Source organism: Mauremys reevesii, linkage group 1, assembly GCF_016161935.1.
Source record: "Mauremys reevesii isolate NIE-2019 linkage group 1, ASM1616193v1, whole genome shotgun sequence".
Lineage (NCBI taxonomy): Eukaryota > Metazoa > Chordata > Testudines > Geoemydidae > Mauremys > Mauremys reevesii.
The window spans coordinates 295,653,781-295,675,341 of NC_052623.1; the positions used below are offsets into that span (position 1 = coordinate 295,653,781).

General features: G+C 43.4%; 1 protein-coding gene across 1 annotated transcript in view; it reads left to right on the forward strand.

Annotated features, from left to right (window-relative positions):
* BEST3 (bestrophin 3) overlaps window positions 1–15,463 on the forward strand; it is a 30,794-nt gene extending 15,331 nt beyond the window's left edge. Inside the window, exons 5-10 of the mRNA XM_039513141.1 lie at window positions 340–494; window positions 1,228–1,305; window positions 1,758–1,910; window positions 10,108–10,188; window positions 11,584–11,735; window positions 14,494–15,463. Of these exons, the coding sequence (XP_039369075.1) occupies window positions 340–494; window positions 1,228–1,305; window positions 1,758–1,910; window positions 10,108–10,188; window positions 11,584–11,735; window positions 14,494–15,415 (1,541 nt within the window). The 3' untranslated portion in view covers window positions 15,416–15,463. The remainder of the gene's footprint in view (window positions 1–339; window positions 495–1,227; window positions 1,306–1,757; window positions 1,911–10,107; window positions 10,189–11,583; window positions 11,736–14,493) is intronic.
* The last annotated feature ends 6,098 nt before the right edge of the window (window positions 15,464–21,561 follow it).

The window sequence follows — 21,561 nt, forward strand, 5'->3', positions numbered from 1 at the left end:
TTTAGACTAATGTATATTATCGGAGAGATCTAGCTTTCTATATAAACCTGGAATTTTATTTAGGTAGATGTTGCAAGGAGGCTGATGCTCTATATTGGGAAGCTGGGTCCACTACAGAGAAGAATAGGAGAAGGAAACTAATGGGGAAAGCTATGAGTAGAGTTCAGTATAGTTTTATATAAATACTACACCCAATGTTCAGAATCATTCTGGTGCATGGAAATTAATGTTCCATAAAAATCTATTTCAGTACTTGAGCGCTCAACAAAGGAACTAATAATTTGCAAACTAACTGCACCTTGGGACACTATGAACCAGCTATTTTTCTTTTGTAAACAGGTTTTATGACAGTAGATGAAAGAAAAAACTTTGATCATCTTAAGTCTCCCCATCTTAAATACTGGATTCCATTTGTCTGGTTTGGAAATCTAGCATCTAAGGCACGAAAAGACGGTAGAATTAGAGACAGTGTAGACCTTCAGACACTGATGAATGTAAGTAGGAAAAATAAATCTACAGAAACAGATACTGAAATCACTATGCATTGTCTGTTCACCTATATAACTTTATTACATACAACTTTCCAATCTTTTCCACTCCATCTCAGTGGACTTGCTCTAGATTTATACCAAGTGTGTTTGTCTACGCACATACTATTCATAAAACCAACTCCACCACCAAGTGCTTAATGTGACAATATTTATATACATGAGAGATAATTGACTGAAATACCAAATCAGTGAGCAAAATTCTGCTCTCACTTTCACTCCTATAAACTGAGAGTAACTCCACTGTAGTTAAAAAAAAACCCAAAAGATGGAGAAGTTGTTTATCTTTAGGGGGCTTATTATTTTAATTTTTTTTTATTTTAACAAAAACAGTCTGCCCAAATATACCATGAAACAATCAATCAGAACCCTTTTCTGTAATGTAAAACATATCCTCCTGCCAATATCCCCGGACAGCATACAAATTTGAAATAATGGAACAAGAGATAATTTGTTAAGAAGCTAAGCATTCCACCAAGCTTCCTAAGTCCATTGTACAACTGAATTTTTTAATGTGTTGATGATCTACCGAATATTATTTATCATATCCATTTCTAATTCATTAAATTTGGTGCAGAGTATACTGTTTTACAGCCTTTCATCTATGTGAAATGAATTGTGACAAACCCATTATTATTTTGGAGCGAATATCACACATTTTGTTTTGTTTCCTATTTAGGAAATGAATAAGTACCGGTCTTGGTGTAGTCTTCTATTTGGTTACGACTGGGTTGGAATTCCACTGGTCTACACACAGGTACTGAGATATTACCATTCCCAAAATTTGGACCAAGATTTTCAAAAAGAAGGGCTTAATGTTAGATTCCTAAGTCCATATTTAGGCACCCACATAAGTGACCTGATTCTCAGAGATGCTGAGCACTCTGCAGCTGCCATCTTGCACATGGTCTCTAGGATGATTGTCTGGCCAGACATTTTAAGTTATGTTTGATGTTAAGGTGCTGGGTGGGTTGGGCGACTGGGAGGTTTGATAAGTTGTGGTCGGGCGGGTTATGAATTCTTGTCTTGTGTTTCTGCTATACCCATTCCCTGGCTACCAATAGATCATGTTGCCATTTTATTTGTAATGTCCATCTATAATATTTAAAATACTATTGTGTTAGGCACCCAGCAGCCTTTGGGAATGTGGTGCCTTATACATAAAGAATGATTATTATATTATTTTAATGTAGCTTTTATTTGTTGCAGGTTGTCACTCTTGCGGTCTATACCTTCTTCTTTGCATGTCTGATAGGACGTCAGTTTTTGGATCCTGAGCAAGGATATGTAGGACATGACTTGGATCTTTACATTCCAATCTTCACACTGTTACAATTCTTCTTCTATGCAGGATGGCTCAAGGTAAGCTATATTTGTTAACTACAACAACAAATAATTTGGTGTTGATTTGGCTACATCTTTGGGGAAAGGTGAAATCCCCCCAAGTCAGCTCAAGTCAAGGGGCCAGATTTAAATTTGTTGTAAATTAATTGAAGCTTAATGGTGTTACATCAAAGGATAAATTTAGCACAAGGTGTCCAGTGGCTGATCTTCAGGAATAGCTTAGAAAATCATCCATTACATTTTCAATCGACCCAAGGCGGGTCTTACAATAAGTGGGTTGCAAGAAAGGGTCAGGATCCTGAAAGTACCTCCTGTGAGGAAGTGAGCACTGAAAATTCCCACTGAAGTACGGCCTGGATCCACAAAGAGACAGAGGTATTGTAATGCTCACTTTTAGGCATTTAGAAAATCACAGGCACAACAATGTGATCCTCAAAGTCTAAGTGAGGTGCCTCGGCTCCCTTTGTGGGAAGAGATAGGCACCTAAGAATGCTATCCACAAAACCATCATGTTAGGTGAATCCCTACTAAGCTAGCCAATGGGAGATGCTGACAAGAGGGGTGTATCCGTCATTTCTTGTGGGAATACATTAGGCACCTGCCACACTCCAATAAAACAGCCGAGGAGGAGGTGGTGCTGATGCTGACATTATACGTTTTAGCCCAGTGGTTAGAGTACTCACCTGGGATGTCAGCCTGAGGGGGAGAAAGGATTTATAGAGGGGTCCAAAGAGTGCTTAAACCACTGAGCTATTCTGATGTGGGGTTTTCTCAATCTCACCTGTCAAAGCTGTTCCACTGTGGCTGAATAATAACAGAGTAATTGGGGCTGGGGGACTAGCCACAGAGTCTCCCACCTCCCAGGTTTGTGCCCTATCCACTGGACTGCAGTCATTCTCTCGCTCTCTGTCTCTTTCTGATCCAATGACCATTTAAGTATGAATCCAAATTGGAACAACTTCAACAGGAGAGACTGAGGGAGCCCCAGATCAGAATATTCCATAGCTCGGTGGTTAATGCACACTCCTGAAAGGTAGGAGACCCCAGTTCACTTTCTTCCCCTCTGCCTGAGGGGGGAATTGAATCTGGGTCTCCCACATCTCCGGTGAGTGCACTAACCACCAGGCCAGGGGTCGGCAACCTTTCAGAAGTGCTGTGCTGAGTCTTCATTTATTCACTCTGGTTTAAGGTTTCGCATGCCAGTAATACATTTTAACGTTTTTAGAAGGTCTCTTTCTAGAAGTCTATAATATTTAACTAAACTATTATTGTATGTAAAGTAAATAAGGTTTTTAAAATGTTTAGGAAGCTTCATTTAAAATTAAATTAAAATGCAGAGCCCCCCGTACCTGTTGCCAGGACCCAGGCAGTGTGAGTGCAACTGAAAATCAACTTGCGTGCCACCTTCAGCACACATGCCATAGGTTGCCTACCCCTGCACTAGGCTAACAGTTATAAGGGTGGCGGTAGGAGCAGCAGAAGATTTTGAAAGGGCCATGATTCGGTAGATGGCCTCTGAGTAGGGTGACCAGATAACAACTGTGAAAAAATGGGACAGGGGGTGGGGGGTAATAGGTGCCTATAAAAGAAAAAGTCCCAAAAAACGGCACTGTCCCTTTAAAAACAGGACATTTGGCCACCCTACCTCTGAGCACAGTTACAGGGTCAGGCCCTGTGGGCAAGATAGGTGGAGGAATACCTAGCTGCTCTCAGTTCATGGGTCTCTCTGGTGTTTAGATGGGAGATGGGTGTCCAAATACCTAGAAGGAGGCATCAGTGCACATGTCCAGAGGCAGAAACTTCAGCATCAAGGGAACTTTTACACAAAGAATTTAGGCATTGAGTGAATTTAGGTGCCTTCAGAGTTCGGCAGCAGCCAAGCAGAATTTTTCTGTATAACAGGGTGCTTAAAACTAGGACTTAGGGCCCAGATCCACAAAAATGTTTAGGGTCCAAGGTGCCACTGAAATCAATGAGAACTAGGTGTCTAAATACCTCTGAGGATCTGGGCCTAGGTGCCTAAATCTGGGCATTAGGTTCCTACGTACCTCTGTGGATACGGGCCTCTTATCCTTGCAGAATCAGGACCTGGGAGCTGGACAATAAGATGGCCAAAGAAGAGTGAATATTTAGGCCATGAATTTCCTCCCTCTCCAATTTTGTGTCCAGCTGGGAAATGATGTTGCAGAAGTGGAATGGGGTGCAGGGCTCTAAACCACTTGTTTTGCTTATGGTCAAAGTCAGCCTGCCTTGTAGAAGCCAAATGGAGTTATCCACTTTTGGGTGGCAATGAAATAGTGAGAAGTGGGTATTCACCCACGAAAGCTCATGCTCCAATATGTCTGTTAGTCTATAAGGTTTCACAGGACTCTTTGTTGCTTTTTACAGATCCAGACTAACACAGCCACCCCTCTGATAGCTAATATTGACTACACTACTAGCACCACATGAAGCAGTTCATTAAAGAGTGGAATTGCAAAAGAAGCTGGATTTTTTTATGGCCATTGTTGTTGTTTTTAACAGATCAGTTAACATCTCCTCATCGGGTGTGTAATTAAACAATTAAGCAATATTCTCCCTATTGATTCTTGCTCCTGCAATTAATAACAAACTAGCTTAATTCAAAGGGAAAAAACTGAAATGAAAACTCAACCAGGCAGTATTAAGCAAATTCATAAATTAAGCCCAACAGTCATGTAAATCTCACTCTTGCTTTGTTAAATCATTATTGTAAGCTTTGAAAAGCTATTTGGCATTAGCACAACGATAAAAATTGTGCAAAACCAGCCTGTTTTAGAGCCTAATATGGGAAGCCCTCTGGGGGAGTTTTGTAAATGGAGAGAATGCAGGGTCAGTCCTTTTGTCTGCAAACATTTTCTTTGGTTTTGATTCATGCAGGTAGGCCCATGCCTATGTATCAGGTTCAGAAGGACCCTGAAGCACAGAGTCAAAAGCAGTCAGAATTGTCACATTGTACCTGGTTTCATGTTGAAACCATGTGAGACTGAATCTTTCCATAAATCATCCCAGGTTCACTCCAAAGGTTCACAAACCGTTTGTAACCAAACCACGCCAAGTATTTACAGTTTCACTGTCTGTCATGCACGTTTTGTGCAATTCTGTGCTAACACATATACCAAGCTGCAAGGTAATAATAAATACCAAAAAAAACCAACACGTTATGACACAACTCAGCAAAACTCTGAAAATTCAGAATTAAGTCTTACATTCATTCTTAGAAGAAATAGCCAAACAGTGAGTGTTGGGGGGGGTTATTATTGGTTTATGCCATGTGCTTAATGCTATTTTAAATTTAATGACTGGGATGGCATTTAAGCTCCTTATTTCCTTAAAAATATATTTTTTAAAAAAGAATAAAATCATTCATTGTAAGTTTATCAAAAGCATGAACTTCATTCTCTTACCTTGGGAAAAATCAATGGCAGTTAGTCTGATCCTGCAGTGGGAGAATCAGGTACCTTTTGTTTTCAAAGGTATAAATAGTTGTGTATGTATGTTATAATACACACTTAGGAGTAGAAACACAGGCGTTTTTTGAAGGTGCAGAAACTCACCCTGTTAAATGCATTTATGGGATTTATTCTGTACTGAGTGTTCTTCAAGATTTTATTGATAGTATATGAAGGTTAGTTAGTATATTGTTAGTATATAAGGTTTCGTAGTATGTTGTATACTACTGTTACTATGCAAAGGTTTTATTGTTAGTATACAAAGCTAGACTGGGCCAGTCTTCCTGAGTCTGCTGCACTGCCTCTAATTGTTACTTATGAACAGTAGAATTGGAACTCTAGATTGTCCATCCAACAATGTAATCATAGAAGATGAGAGATGGGCCCTTCACTTTTGGAATGCTTTTTCCCTTAATCTATACCTAAGTCCATCTGTAGCACCTTTTCTGGTTGGGCTCAAGACCTCTACTAGCTTGGCCCTGGCAACTTCAGATATAATTTTCATTATAAAAATCACTTTATATCAAAACCCCAAAATAGAGTGACAGTCTTAATTTAATAACAGAATAAACAAAAAGAGGGGCCACTGGACTGCTTTTACAATTTAAACAAAGCTGCCACTGAATTTCCAGTCTGCTGCTCCAGAAGTGCCATAGAATACAGGAGTTTGGCCAAATATAAATCCTGTTTGCCACAAAGTCCACAGGGCCTTCAACAGGATTGCAGATAGTCTCGAACCACTATTTTGCAGTTCAATAACATAAACGTGGCTAAACTGATATCCATTCTTAGGCTGTGCGTCTGATTTGTTACATATACCGTATATGGGACAAGGTTTCCCATCACATGAGACGCTTGTCCCAGACTAATTTATAATCCATTCAGCTGTGATGGCCAGCAATCCAAAAATAGATCTTCGCTGTACTGCACTGCATTCATTTTCAGAGGATGATCTCATGGGCTACATGCTGGTGGCAGGTCAGCCAGTCAAAAGACCACAGCTGAGGTTTTCCAGGCCACTGCCCCTGAGTGTGCCTATAAGCTTTTGTTAGGTGCCAGGCATGCTGTGGGGTCGCTGACTTCGAGCTAGCTGAGGAAGTGGCTCCACTTAGAAGCCATGAGACAGCTTGTTCTCAGGTTTATTTCTATCCACAGCAACATAGTTATACTTGCAATGTTAATGCCATGTACCAAAGGCACCTCTCCCCTCCTCCCTATCGGAGTCTGGGCTTTTAATTCTCATCTTCTCCTAGCTAGTGAATGAGACCCAGCTACAGTTTTCCCGTGGCACGATGTAGAAAAATCTTGAATATATCACAAATACTGTACACAGGAAGTGATTCTTATTACTATTGTTAGTTATTTGTATTATGGGAGCACCTACTGATTAGAGCCCTACTGAATGGGGGCTGTACAAACACTTAGGAAGAGACCCTTTCCCCCAAAGAGCTTCCAATCTAAGCCCTAACTCTTGCAATTTACTATGTGCAGTTTGAGTGCTGCACCCACACAGAAACCCATTGATTTCTAAGGGGCTCTGGGTGGGCCCAGCAATTCACCCCCAAGCCGTAAACTGCAGGATTGAGGTCTAATTAGACATGACAGACAAACAGTGGGAGAAAATAAGTATTTGTCTCTCCATTTTACAGATGGGGAATTGAGGCCCAGAAAATTAAGTGACTTGCCCAAAGTCAAATGAAATCTGTGGCAGATTTGGGAATTGACTCCCAATCTCCTGGGTTGAGGGCAGGGCCTTAACCACAAGACCCCCATACACTATTATAGCACAAAATCAGTGAGGAGGTTGAAACGGGGAGGAGCCTTCTCCACACAGCAAGCAAGATTTGGGAGAATGACAAAGACCATTGGAGATCCTCCTGGTTCATTTATGACACCTAGACCCCTAAAAGACCCCTAAGACTCCCAGTCACTAACACATCCAGTGCTCCTCCACAGAGAACAGCTGAAACACCAGAGTGCCCCTCTATGATAAACATATATTATAGATAAACACACGTGTTCTGTTCGTTCCCTCTGAAGCACCTGGCATTGGCCACAATCAGAAGACAGGATACTGGGCTACATGGACCATTGGTCTGACCCAATATGGCTGTTTTCATGTATACAGCCCTTCTTTGTAAGTGGAGCATTCCAAAGAAAACAAAGGCCACACTGTGGAATTCTTTCCAAAGTTAATACAAAACCTGACCCTGCCCATGGCTTTCTGGGATTGACGCAACTTCCCCAGGAATTGTTCACAAAGGCTTTGACAAATTAAAGCCAGATGTTTGAAAAGAAAGAGCAAACGTAAGGGGGAAATGATGTGTCATTTGCCCCTTTCTCTAGGAGAAACCCCTCTGGTTCTCTCCTGGCTCTGAGGGAAGGAAGCATTATATGTGCCTGGTCATCTTCCCAGCAAAGCTGTCCATAGCCCTGTACTGCAATCCTGACTTTCCCGTGGGCTACAGGCTGTTGAGGGAGAGGCTGGCAGGAAACACCCCCAGCTTTAGGGCAAGTTCCAGCCCATCCTATTCTTGAAACTTCAGTCTCAGGCCCTAAACCCAGAGAACAGTCTGAGTTTCCCACAAATTTCCAACCGTCTCCAGAGATCTCTTCCTCTCCCCGTGATCATGTCCCCCATCCTACAGATACATCTTTTTTTCAGAAAAAAAAATGGAGAAGGCTATTGCCAGCTCAGGCAGGTTCCTTTACCAGCCAGTTGCTAAGACCTTGTCCCAGCCCCCAGCCTCACACTGCCCAGTTACCATCACTACAGAATGGGATCCCCCTGCTTCCCTGAAGGCCAAACCTTCCGGCTCAACTGAAAGGATTTCAAAATAAAATTTAAAATAATTCGGTCTGAATAAAAACAAAATGTAGAGTCTGTTTTCTGTTTGCAATAAGCAGGGTAAGAGGACACCCTGGCTTTCACTGCATTCCATTTTGAAGGCGGCGTGCTTGTCTCCACTAACACCAGGCTAGAGAGAAACTCTCAGTATGACTTGGGTGTGGCTGCGAGCTCAGCAATAGCTACCCCATCCCGGGGCCACGTTAACCAGACCTGAGAATGGATTGGAAAGCTGATGTGACTGATTTCCGGGAGATTCCAGCTGGGTTGTTTTGAGTAGGGTAAAAGGCTATCGTAGACAGTTGAGAGGGCTGGTCCCCTGAGCTGCTTTTTAGCCAGTGAGGCCATCAATCGGCATTCAGTCGCCCCACTGATGGCATTGATTGTTCAGGGAGGACTGCATGAAGGTTCCCATCCTCCTCCCCTTGAGCAGGCTAGTAATAGGCTGCAAAGCCTTTAGCTGCAAAATCCCCAGTTCAAATCCAGTCCAGGTCACCACTAATCAAATGTTATTGCAATCATGTGGGTGTCGGGGGACTGTGTTGGGGCACTCTGGAGAAAGCTAACAAGTCCCTCTGGGCTCACCTGCTATCAGACAGGCAAACCTGCAGGGTCTGCGCCAGCTGGAGGAAGCAAGTTTAAAAGGAGCACAACCGGGGGGAAAGCAACCAGGGGAAAAGCTTCTGTGCCCCAGCAAGCTGATGCTTGTTCCAGAGTCACTGAGAGGGGAAACAGCTAGCAAGCCTCTGCCTCCCACAAGGACAAACCAGACCTTTATAAGGAAACCAAGAGACTAAACATCCCCTTAAATGGGGCCCAGAAAGGCTAGACTAAAGCTCCCAAGTGGGGAAAGGACTTTTAAAGGGAAAGAGATTCTAACAGCCTGACTGTGATCCTAGAGAGAGGCCCAGCTTATCACAGAGAGCTACATGGAATGGACAGGGGGTCTCAGTATAGTTCCTAAGGCATTGGAACCACCACAGTTGTGACTGACAGTACGCAAGGAAAGGATAGCTCAGTCTCCTCTCTAAACGTGGTCCCCCCAGATCAATTTGAGATACATTTGTTGGGCAGTGTGGGGAAAGCGTCCACTAGCATTGCCTAGGTACTGTGTATTTATTCTACAGATATACAGATGACTTCATTATCCAGCAAGACAAGGTGGGTGAGGTAATAACTTTTATTGAACCAACTTCTGTTGGTGAAAGAGACAAGCTTTTGAGCTTACACAGAGCTCTTCTTCAGGTCCTGAAGTAAGCAAGCTCAAAAGCTTGTCTTTCTCACCAATGTGAGTCGGTCCAATAAAATATTACCTCACCCATCTTGTCTCTCTAATATCCCGGGACTGACACAGCTACTCTTCATGATCCAGGACAGTCAATCAAACAGCTTTCATGACTGTTAAATTCAAAGCTGGGACCCAGAGGTGAACATTCCCTGTGTTCAGAGGAGTACAGATCTGTTTTGGTTCAGGCCTACCTTCATGAAATACAGACACTGATTCTCTTAAAGGTACCTCCTGAAGATGTAGTGACTTAGGGCTGACTCTGCTGCCTGTTAGGAATAACTTTGCTAGTTATTTGATGCTGAAGGCTGAGATATGTTAATTTTATCAGTGCAATTCCATGTACATTAAGATCTGTATTACCTGTAACCAAACCAAAGGAGGACCAAAATTAATATGTTGACATTACCTAAAATGCCAAAGTACCTATACAACTTAGTCAGTGTAGCTAGACTGGCAAAACGTCACAATGGAATTCATGTTGGGGGAAACAAGGGGCATGGGAGAAAGGGAACATGAAATCTTAACAGTCAGCCTCTTCTAAGCCATTTTAAGGCAACAGCATTAAGCTTTGCATATTGGCATTTATTCAGTCTGTGATTTTAATTGTAGGTTGCTGAGCAGCTTATTAATCCATTTGGGGAAGATGATGATGATTTTGAAGTAAATTGGTGCATTGATAGAAATTTGCAGGTCAGTATTTTTTGTCTCTACTTTCCTCTCTTCTGCTTTACTGCAATATATTCTAAATGTATTCCTTATAGATCTGGGACTGAGTGTTATACAGCGAGTGGGACTGAGTGTTATACAAAATGATTCTTTACCCAAAGTGGATCATATCTCCAGAATCCTCCATGTTTTGTTTTCAAAGTCAATATACTATTAATACACCATTTCATATGCCTTGTCTGCTGGGGAAAGGATGCAAAGTGAAGACACCTGAGCTGCCCTCTAACCACAAGCTCATTTCATGTAACCCTGCCTGTACTCACCAGTTCAGCCACATAGGAGATCCTGGAAAGACTACTCTGAACCAAATTCTGTTCTCATTGACCCCTTTGCAAACTCACTGAAGTCAATGAGGTTGCACCAGTGTAATGGGTAGCAGATTTCGGCCCTCTATTTGTACGGAGCAGGTAAATAATTTACAGGAGAAGTCAGCACTGCCAAATCTTGGTGTTGAAATTATTCCTACATTTCTTATGGCACAAGTGTGACCCTACCACCCAGGAGAGTAAGGGCACATGAAGAGTTCCATTACTTCCCTGCATGGGCAACTCACATTGCAGGTAGCAGAACAGGAAGATGACCAGTCTCCATGGGTCACCACTCCAGAGCAGGTGTGTAGCGAGTGGGGGTGGAGGGAGGAGGCACAAGGAGTAAGGGCAACCTTGGCTCCACCCCTCACAGCGTGCTGGCCAGCTCAGCTAAGCCAGCATCATCAGAGAAGTATCTGCACCTGATACAGGGCTCTGAGTCACAGTCTTGGCCATTCCTGGGGGAATGCAGCTAAATACAACTTGTTACGAAGTCACAGCTGAGCCCTTTATTTTTACATACGTAAGTCAATGGTACAAGGCTGTTCACATGGTCTGTTGGGAATATTTTTAAAAATATGGACAACGTTTGCTTAAAGGTTCCTCTATGTGAACTTCTGCATAAGAAACATCTCTACAAATTAGCATAATAATAGTCCTCAGACATTTCCTGAAAACATGGCACATCAGAGAATCACATGACCATGTAGCTAAGTAATCCAGTTAATAAGAATGCTTGCTGGAAAAGTTAATTCTTTATCATTTGTGATTAAATGTCATGTAATATGAAGGGAATTGTTTTGCAAACGTATGGGGCTCTATCCCATTCTAATTAAAGTCAATTACATTTGTTGCCGTTGTGGGAGCAGAAATAATCTATTTTAGCTTTTTATATAGTGCCTATTAACATGGATCAGACCTGTAGCCACTATGTACATTTTACATTATTTCATAAAACGTATTTCCTAAAGAATATTTCCCAAATAGCAGGAAATAGTATATTGTGCACAAAACCATATTTAAAGTAGTGTAATTACAACTATGATCCCAGGTCTCACTTCTGGCTGTGGATGAAATGCACATGAACTTACCAAAGATGGACAAAGATATTTACTGGGATGATTCAGCTGCTCAGCCACCATACACACTGGCAGCTGCCGATTACTGTATTCCATCTTTCCTTGGATCAACTATTGAAATGGGGTAAGTAAAGCTGCCATCTTTTCATGATGTCATTAAGGCTACAAAAATGTGTATCCAATCGTCTTAAAGGCGTATGGATCTTTAAATGTATATCATGCATAAATGTGACTTCAAAGTTGAAGTTCAACATTTAAAAATAAACAGGTTTAAAAATATGTGATGGTTTCTTTTCATATGCACAGAAGTGTACAAATTCAACACCTGGGAAAGCTCAGTGGCCATTAGAAAACTAGTGATTTAAATGATCCTTTTAGGAGAGTGACACGAACTTAGCCCTTTGGTTTTTTTGTGGTATTGTAGCAGTATAAAACAGCATAAACCAAAGAAGCAACAATTAACACAATACCCATTTATTTGCTTGTTTCTTATGCAGACGCTCCCTCTCTTCTTGCTGGGTAAGATCATTCCAGACTTTTGGGAGATAAACTATAGAAATGGTTTTATGACTTTTCAAGTAATAATAATCCAGAATTGTTTTCTTGCATGTATACCAACCCTACTGCAAAGACCCAGCCAGAGTACGTGACGTTGCTCGTTGTTCTGGCACTCTGCATCTACACCATGTAGTGTATGTGTAGCTACCTGCCACAGTGAAAAGCAGGCTGTGTTCGCTCTGCGGTCTGTAGCTACACATGTCAGTGATGCTCTGGCAGAGAGGAGGCAGCAGGGAAAGGCTGTTTTCCCTCCTGCCAGACCTTTTCCACACTGGTGGAGTCTTTTCCTGCAATGGAGAAAGGCTCCGGCAGTGGAACACTACACTGGTATTTTTAGCAATGTAAATGGAAAGGCATGACTTGGGTGAGTAGAAAGCTGTGTAGGGTATGTATTCACATACACGCCCTTCAGGAGTGTTTATACTTTACTCACCTAAGCCGTGTCCATCCATCACTGCTATTTATACCTGTGCTGAGTAGTATGTACACTACACACTGCCAAAAGAAACATGCAGTATAGATGTACCCTCATAAAATACGGTGACAGGCCAGACAGAGCATGAAAAGCTGAGTCAAAACGCATATGATGTGCTCTAGTGTAAAACAGATTGGTGAACATGAAGAATATCCTGTCCCTTTAAGAAGCAAACAAATACTAGACCTTGTAGAAATTTTTCCTTTGAAACTTTTTAAAAAAATAAAAGTGGCTTTTTCAAAACCTAAAACTCATTTTTTTTTAAAAAATTCCAGTTTTTCACTGAACCCAGTAAGGCTGACATTTTTGGAAGGTTTAGTTTTTTTCTCCTTAATCCTCTTTCTCTCTTCATCTACTTTTTTGCCACAAAATACAACAGAAAGAATGATGTTCAGGATGTTTTTTCCTACTTTTCCTTCTTCAACTTTGAAAAAGTTACAGAGTAGCAAAAGGAAAAATGAAGGGGAAAAAACACACCTTGGCCATCATTTGATGTACTGCATTCAGTGAAGAAAAAGAGGGAGGAGAAAAAAGAGGAAAAGGGGGAACCCAAAATTCAAACTTCTGACATTTTTATAAAAAATATTTCATGAAAAAAAATAAAAAAGATATCAATTGTTCCATTTTAAATCCTTTGAAATCATAACAACTTTGAAATTCTGTATTTTTCCCCAAACCATTTCTCCAGTTTTTTCCAACCAGCTGTAACAAATATAACAAGGCGTCCATCAGCCAGAGTTCAAAACCAAGGTCTAAAGGTCTAGCTTGTTTCAGGCAAGTCCAAAACAAATATCTAAAGCGTGGCTCACGTCAGCCAAATTCCAGAGAGGAAGAAGATTCACCGCTCTCCGACTTCATTCTAGCTCTCCTCCTAGGGACAAGTCGATCCTCCCTGGTGCTCTCTGCCAAACTAAATCCTCTGCTGTCACAGAGCATCCCATTTATAAGTACTGGAAGGAATTAATCAATCCATCAAAGTTACCATGTCCATACCTGAAATCCCTGCTCTTAGGACAGTCAACTGTGACCCTTCTTCTAGTGTTCCCTCCCATTGTCTTTACACCCCATGGGAAGTACTAAATGTGCTCCACTCCCGAAATGGTGTGGCTGCAGTAACGCTCCATTAACCTCAGAAGCCAGGCAGAAAAGCAGAAGCTAATGGGTGGGATTTTCAAAAGGACCTAAGAGACTTGTAGCACAAGGCCCATTGACTTTCAATGGCACTTCTGCTCCTAAATCAGTTAGGCACTGTTGAAAATCCTACCCCGTGCTCAGCAGTGCCAGAGCTATGAACTACCATGCCTAGAGGTGCCGGGGTTATGAATTGCCAAGCGCAGAAGTGCTAGGGCTCCTGGCACAAATTAAACACTGTCCACACTTCCAGGAGCACCATTAACTTTTGCCTGAGACTCTTCCTGATAGAATGAGGAATATACTGCACAAAGCAATTGTTCTCCTCCTGCCCCTGCAAAGCTCTGATCACGTGGAGCTGCCATCAAGGCGCGTTCCACTGTTCTGAGACAGGAGGGAGAACCAATCAGCATTGCCTGTGCTCCTCACCCCTTTCAGTGCATCTGAAAATTTTCAGCCCCACTTCGCTCTTATTTGCTCCTCTTATACCTCATGGAGGCCCTTTATTAGGAACACATTTGTTCCTTAAGTTCTCTGACTCTCGTCATTCACTGTTAACGTAGCTCTGTTCCGCTAATGACAGGCAGACAGAAAATGGATCATTATATAAACCATATTTTCCATTTAACATGAAACCTTACTGCAAACACTACACTTCTTGTGATTCTAGAATAAAAGAAATACAGAGTGACACACGCTGCATTGCTTTATCTTACAGGCTGTCCGATACAGAGTTCCTCCGTGGGGAAAACTGTCCCTGGGATGATGAGAAATACAGGCGACAGCCCTCAGTGCTGAGAAGAGTTAAGCGATTTCTGAGTGTCCATGAAAGCTCTCCTTCCCCATCCAGGAGGCGCTACAGCAGACAGACAAGTGAGAACTCCGTGTTTTTCCCTGCTCATGAAAAGGGTCACATCAGCAGTTTGCAAGAAATGCATTCTAGAGGGAGACATTTTGCCTCAAAGGTTAAGAAGAAACATGAGCTGGCTGATAGGAATCCCCGACTGCACGCTAGCATAGATCTAGCAACTATTAGTGAAACTAGCAGAACCAACATTTTAGAGAGCTACCAATCTAGTGAGAATGACACAACAACCAAGACAGCTTTGCCAGTCCCCGAAGCAGTTGTCGCTGCTACTGAGGACAGAACACTCAACGCATCAGACAGACAGACTTTGCAGACAGATACCTCCACAAACGTGTCGACAGAACAGGCTCCCCCAGGCAGTCCAATTGAGCCACATTCTGATCCTGTGGATGCACCACGACCTCATTCAGAAATGGCTATGTCTTTTATGGATTCTGGGCAGCATAAATCATCCACCGTTGTAACAGAGGAACCAAAACCTGATGTACACAAAAGTATGACAGCAGGTGATAGCAAAGATCAACACGGGAGCTCTGAAAGATGTTCCCCAGACTTCCATATGCTCAGTATTCCATTGCATACAGATGCTGCACCTCTTTTATTGGATTTTGGAACACCCTCTGGACAAAGCACCTTAAGTGGTGAAAGTAACATTGCTGCTACCTCTGCTGCTAGAGATACAGTTGATATGCATCACTTATTGGAACATATGGATGCTAAAGAAACAGCTATACTAGAATTCATTAATGAGAAGAATGAAGGAAATCTCTGACAAGGTTGTCAGAATCTTCTAGATTCCAATTCTATTCTATTATTTACAGTGGGGGAAATGTTTAAGAGCCCTTGTAGCTATTCGGGGGTTCCCCAAACACAGAAAACTTTCATTTTGCAAAACAATTGGAACTTTCTGTCTCTTTTGAAACCTGTTCTTATTCAGATTTTCTGAAAATACAGAAATACAAACACCCTGCTCAGACCACACATACAGTACGCCGTATGGCTGATCTTATTTCCAAGGGAAATTATTCAGATTGCTATGTTAAAGCTTTCCTCTCTCAATAAGGATTCTGGCAGGGCAATATTAAATTTAAATTAAAACAAAAATCTCAGCCAGCCAGGAGCCTCATTCCCTGGATAGATCTCACCAGCCAGTACCCAGCTTTGGCAGTGTTCTTCGGCCTTTCTCTCAGCATGGACTCCACCTTTGAATGTGGCTTGGGAAAGGGAGCTCATGCTGTCTATGGCCATGATGGAAAGGGGTGTTTTCCCTCTCTTTCAGCAGTGGGAAAAGAGATTTCTCTCCAGCACATACACACCCAGCCCTTCTCTCTTGGAATCCATCCTTTTGCCAATCAAATTGCTTTTATAACACAGCCAAGTAATTATTTCCCCATCAAGTCTTATTCAAATGTCACGAAATAGCAAGGATAAGTGTTAAGGAATCATACTGATGTCATGCCAGTACAATTCATTAACAACACATCCCTCCTCCTCCATCCAGGGGTGTGGATGGCTCCAAAGGCTATGGAACTAATGCAGTTACTCTACTCAAGGCAGGAGGCAGAGCACCCTCCCTGGGAGTGCACAGCTCCTGTGTGCCTGAAGCACTGCTCTGTGGCTTTCTCTATGGTAGCATAGGAAGGCCTGAGAAGTGTGGGGTGTGACCAGTGGATCCACAGCTATGTAGGTTCACTGGCCAAACTCCTCCCAGTCCTGCATGAGGAGGAGGATGGCCGTAGCTGCAGGAGGGAGTGTATCAGCAGCCACAAAGCAGTTCCACCATTTGGGTAAGAGGATTCCATAGCCAGCCCCCAACAGAACACAAGCCTGAGGAAATGGGAGTCTCTCAGGGGTGAGGATTTGAGTCAGGGATTCTGGGCCACTGTTTCTTTTGTCTTCTTTCTCTCTGTCTTTTCTGATCGCAGAGATCTCGCCTAAGCTGCCTCCAGGGTCCAATCACCATCTTGCCACCATCCTCATCCTCAGAGAAGAATGAGGGGGGATTTGATAGCTGCTTTCAACTACCTGAAAGGGTGTTCCAAAGAGGATGGATCTAGACTGTTCTCAGTGGTACCAGATGACAGCACAAGGAGTAATGGTCTCAAGTTGCTGTGGGGAAGGTTTAGGTTGGATATTAGGAAAAACTTTTTCACTAGGAGGGTGGTGAAGCACTGGAATGGGTTATCTGGGTGGGGGTAGAATCTCCTTCCTTAGAGGTTTTTAAGGTCAGGCTTGACAAGGCCCTGGCTAGGATGATTTAGTTGGGGATTGGTCCTGCTTTGAGCAGGGGGTTGGACTAGATGACCTCCTGAGGTCCCTTCCAACCCTGATATTCTATGATTCAACCTCCTTTCTCTCTGCTTCCAACAGGCTCGTAGTTGTATTGGAACAGAATAAGCATCTGCTCCATCCCAGACTTCAGTTGGCCCTCCCTCCCCCACAGTACTCAATTGAAACAAAACTGAGCCTATTTTCCCCACTCTTTAACTGGGTTCATCTTTCATTGCCTGCCTCTCTAGTGGGCTCCACACCACATCTTTTACATCAGAGCTTGATCACACAACTTCTGACCAATGATTTAGATGCTTGGCCGCCTCTTTCTTTCACACCTGTTCCGCTAACCTCAAGACCAGCTACTGCATCCAGCTGGTTGGCTGGACAGAGTTGTCATTCAAATTCTCTCCTCTCTGATTCGTAGCTGTGTAGTAGGCCTGCTTTATAGCCATGTAGTAGGCTATCGGTGTGTAGTAGGCCTGCTTCCGTTAATGTTTCATTCATGCTTCCATTACATGTAGCCATGCACCAAACCTGGACCAGCAGTGTAAGAGTAGCGTCCTCTCACAGGGCCTCATAACACTGGAAAAGGATACAGACCAGTGGGAAAATGCTTGCAGGTGTTTCACAAATAGCAACTAATTACAGGAATAAATATAAATATTCTGTCCATTACTTGTACAGAATGGGACTTAGTTATGGCCATTTTCAAAATTTCCTCTTGTTAGTTAATTTGTCTGTGAGCCCACTACTGCATTTGTCTGGGTGCTGAATTAGCTTTTGGACCAAGTTGGTCACCTAAGCGCCTCTTGCTACAATTTTTTTAACATTAGTTTAGTCAATTGACTAATTATAACACTAGCAGCCCCAACAGTTTATGGTTCACATTTACCAGTATAAACAATGTAAGCGATTTATTACATAAAAAAAGCTTTATTAAAAAAAATGAGGTTGCTTTGGCTGTATTAAACTATGTCAAGATATGTCCCAACAAGGAACTGACCAATTGTGTAGGCCACTTTGGAAAACAAGAGCATCAGCGGGCAGGAGCTACAGATGTTTGTGAAGCTGGAAACGAGTGGGGAGAAAACAAGGGTAGAACAGAGGTATATGTCAAAGCAACAGTTTGTTACCGTCTCCTGGGGTTAATCTTGGAGAAGGTGGGATATATGACCATAATGTCTGTGGTATGATGAGCCGACCAATACTGCAACTTTCTAGGTGTTCGCATTCTAAGTCAGAATTCAAGAATCCAGAATGTTCACATTTTATGGAACTTTCTGGCAACCCTCATTCATATATGACAGAAATGTGAGTTGACTGTAATTTTCTGCTAGAATAATAATTGTATGTATATCTATACAATGGAAATGTACAAAATGTAATTCAACTACTTGTCTAAGGAAGCAAAAACATCCAAGCTGCTGCTAAATAAATGATACAGCTATATAATATCTTATTTTAGGACCAAATAAATGAAGTTTATCTAAACAGAAAAGTTTGCTTATGAGCACTTCACTCTTTAAAAATAAAATTGAGAAAAAAGCAAATACACAAAATAGACGTGGAGTAAATCATATTTGTATCGCTTACTCTATTCTGCAAAAACTGCTCAATGGCAACTCTATCTTGTGGTCTGGGCCATAGCCTGTAAGATCAAATATCCGAGGTATAGTCCTTTACTGATGAGTACAGAGCCATGACATTATAATACTGGGAACTATAAATACCTACTATAGTACACATTAGAAACCAAGACCAATATTCCAGAGATGCCTGTGCATAGACTTTCTAGGTCTATAACAACAAAAGCTTCAAGTCTAAAAGTCCATGTGTCAGACTTTGTCAATGCCAGAAATGGGTCGTATATTTGTTCAGAACCATTAAGCTTGTCCTGAAGTACAGCGTTAGCAAGTTTCTCAATTGATACTGCTCCATATTTGTTGGGTCCAGTGCTCATCTTAAAGGATTGGTTTCCATAACAGGGAGACTACATGCTGTGCTCCCATATCTGGTAACTGGTCTGGAATATTGCATCTAAAGGACATCAGTGTATTGGGCCCAAGCCTTGAGTAGGAATATGGCAGCCCCAAGAATATGTCCTTAAACATGGAGATTATTTTAAAATATATTGTTAACAATTGAACCTGCTCACTTTGATGTGGGCTAGGTGCCCCATATGTCAACCCCTACAACCTCAGAATTTCTATTCTATAGGATTGGGTATCTAGGCATCCTATGCACTAGCCTGCATAGTAGGTTTCATCTGGCAGAATCTTCCAAACATTAGCCCAGATAATTCAGTTCTGACTAATCAGGACATAGTTATGGGAGGGAACACACCGAACGCATAATCCTGTCATTCGAGAGAGTGGTGGAAGGAGATTTAAGGAAGCTTGCTGTAATACCTGTACATTTCCATAGCCCCAGAAGTCTCCTTTGAATACAGCTGATCGCGTTTGCATTCCAGAGTTTAAAGTGTGTCAGAAGTCTACATTCCATACTTATCTAACACAAGGTCTCAACAACTTCTCACACAGTTCTTTGCCACTCACCTCACACAATCCTCGCTTCTACAAATCTTGCATTATTAGGGTTACAGCTAGCCTGACTCTTGCTCACAGTGGGGACTGTTTGCATTGAAAGCCCCTTCAAACCCCTATCAGTTCTTGCTCTACTTCCACGGGGGGTTGGATGGGTGGGGAAGTTCTGAGGGGGACAGTCAGGGGACAGGAGCCAGGCTGTTTGGGGAGGCACAGCCTTCCCTACCCGGCCCTCCATACAGTTTCAGAACGCCGATGTGGCCCTCAGGCCAAAAAGTTTGCCCACCCCTGTGCTAGGTAGATTAAAGCTATAGTGTGCGTATTCCGAGCCGAGCTGCAATCACACCTTCTGTTGCAGTGTAAACACACTCTGAGACAGACCCTGCACTGAAGAGCCTACAGTCTAAATAAACAAGACAGACCAGGCAGGGGAAAGGGAAGAACACACAAGCCGAGTGAGCAACGTGACAATGGCAAATGTCATGTTACTTCCACAAATTTTGTTTGTTTATTTATCTGTGTATTTAAATCTTCTCAGTGGCGTGGTGTTACACGAGGCGTAGCTATCTGGAAAGACAAATGAAGGGCGAGAGTTGGTGCAAACAGCCAATCAGCACAGGGTAGAGCATGGTCAGAATGAGAACTGCAGAAGGCAGTCTGCTGACATCATCAGTTTCTGTCATTCCCTGCACAAACACATGCAGCCGCTGCTCTGCTGCCTTCAAGTCTCTGGTTGGCTCCTCCCTGCCACATGTCTGTGTGGAGAGGGACACCACATGGTCCTAGTCCCCCAGAACAAGAGGTCAATATAGTTCTGGGGCCAGGAGGCTCTGGGGGTGGAAAAGATGGCTCCAGCTGGGACCAATGTTACCCCCTACCTGCCCAGAGAAACAGTACCTGCTTAAACTGCCGGCAGCCAGCGGTGGATTAACGCATAAGCCCACAGGGTCTGTGCCCAGGGGCCGTGGCCAATTTAGGGGGCCCATAGGAGCACCAGAAGGTGTGTGGAAGGGGAGGGACCATCTGCTTTGCCCTGGCCCCTGTTCCTCCTCTGCACCCTGGGGCCCCACCCCCTTGCCAGGCCAGAAGCTGGAGCCATGCCATGGTAAGAGCCGCCTAGGGAGCCTGGACCCTCCACCTGCCCTGGGCAGGGGGCCGGGGTGCCTAAGAGCAGTCCCTAGTCCAAGTCCCCACTCCCCGGGGAGTGCAGCCCATGGCAGGTGGAGGCTCCAGGGCTCCCTGAGAAGCTCTTACTACTGCCTGGCTCCAGCTTCCACACTGGCCAGGGGGTCGGGTCTGGGGGGAAGAGGAGGGGCAGAGGGTGGGGTCCCATGGTCGGGGAGGCTAAGGCCCACATCAGCCCCCCACCAGGAAGAACTAGCAGGGGCTGTGCTTCATAACAGGGGAGCTAATCACCTTATCAGCTCCCCCACTGCAAAGTGCAGCCCCTGCCACCACCACTCTGTGCCTGCCCAAGGCTACTATGCCCATGTTAAAAAATGGGGGACCATGTCCCACTCCTCCCCCCCCCCAGTTCTGGTTCCCCCTGGGGTCTGGGAGTCCAAACTGTTCTTTGTGACCAGGGCTCCAATAAATCTTAATCTGCCTCTGCCTGCAGCTGCTGGGCCACCTCTCTGTGGAATGCTTCCCACACAGGGTGTGATACTGATGGGTGCAGCAACCACAGAGAAGCTGCCCTGATCATGTCAGGTGGCAACCAAGAAAGAGAAGTCAATGTATGAGACTACTCCATGCTTCCTGTTCAAGTGGGAGCCATAGCACATTTAGAACCCACATAAACCAGCCCTTCTAGCCCAATAGTTAGACTGCATATCGGGAAACTAAAGTAACAAAGTTTTTCCTGGGCATACGCTGCAGGCAGAAAAAGACTGAAGGATTTATGTAATCCTTGAAAATCAACTTGGGGCCGGGTAGCCTTCTGTTTGCGTGAGCAATGTGCTACCTACAACAGCTGTCCTGCCCTATAACCTGTCCCCACAGAGTCCTGATCATCCCCAGCAGACTCCTGAGCATGTGGCATTGCCACAAATGGACATTCAATGGCTCTTGGGGAAGAGGAAGAGCCATTTGGAGATGTTGC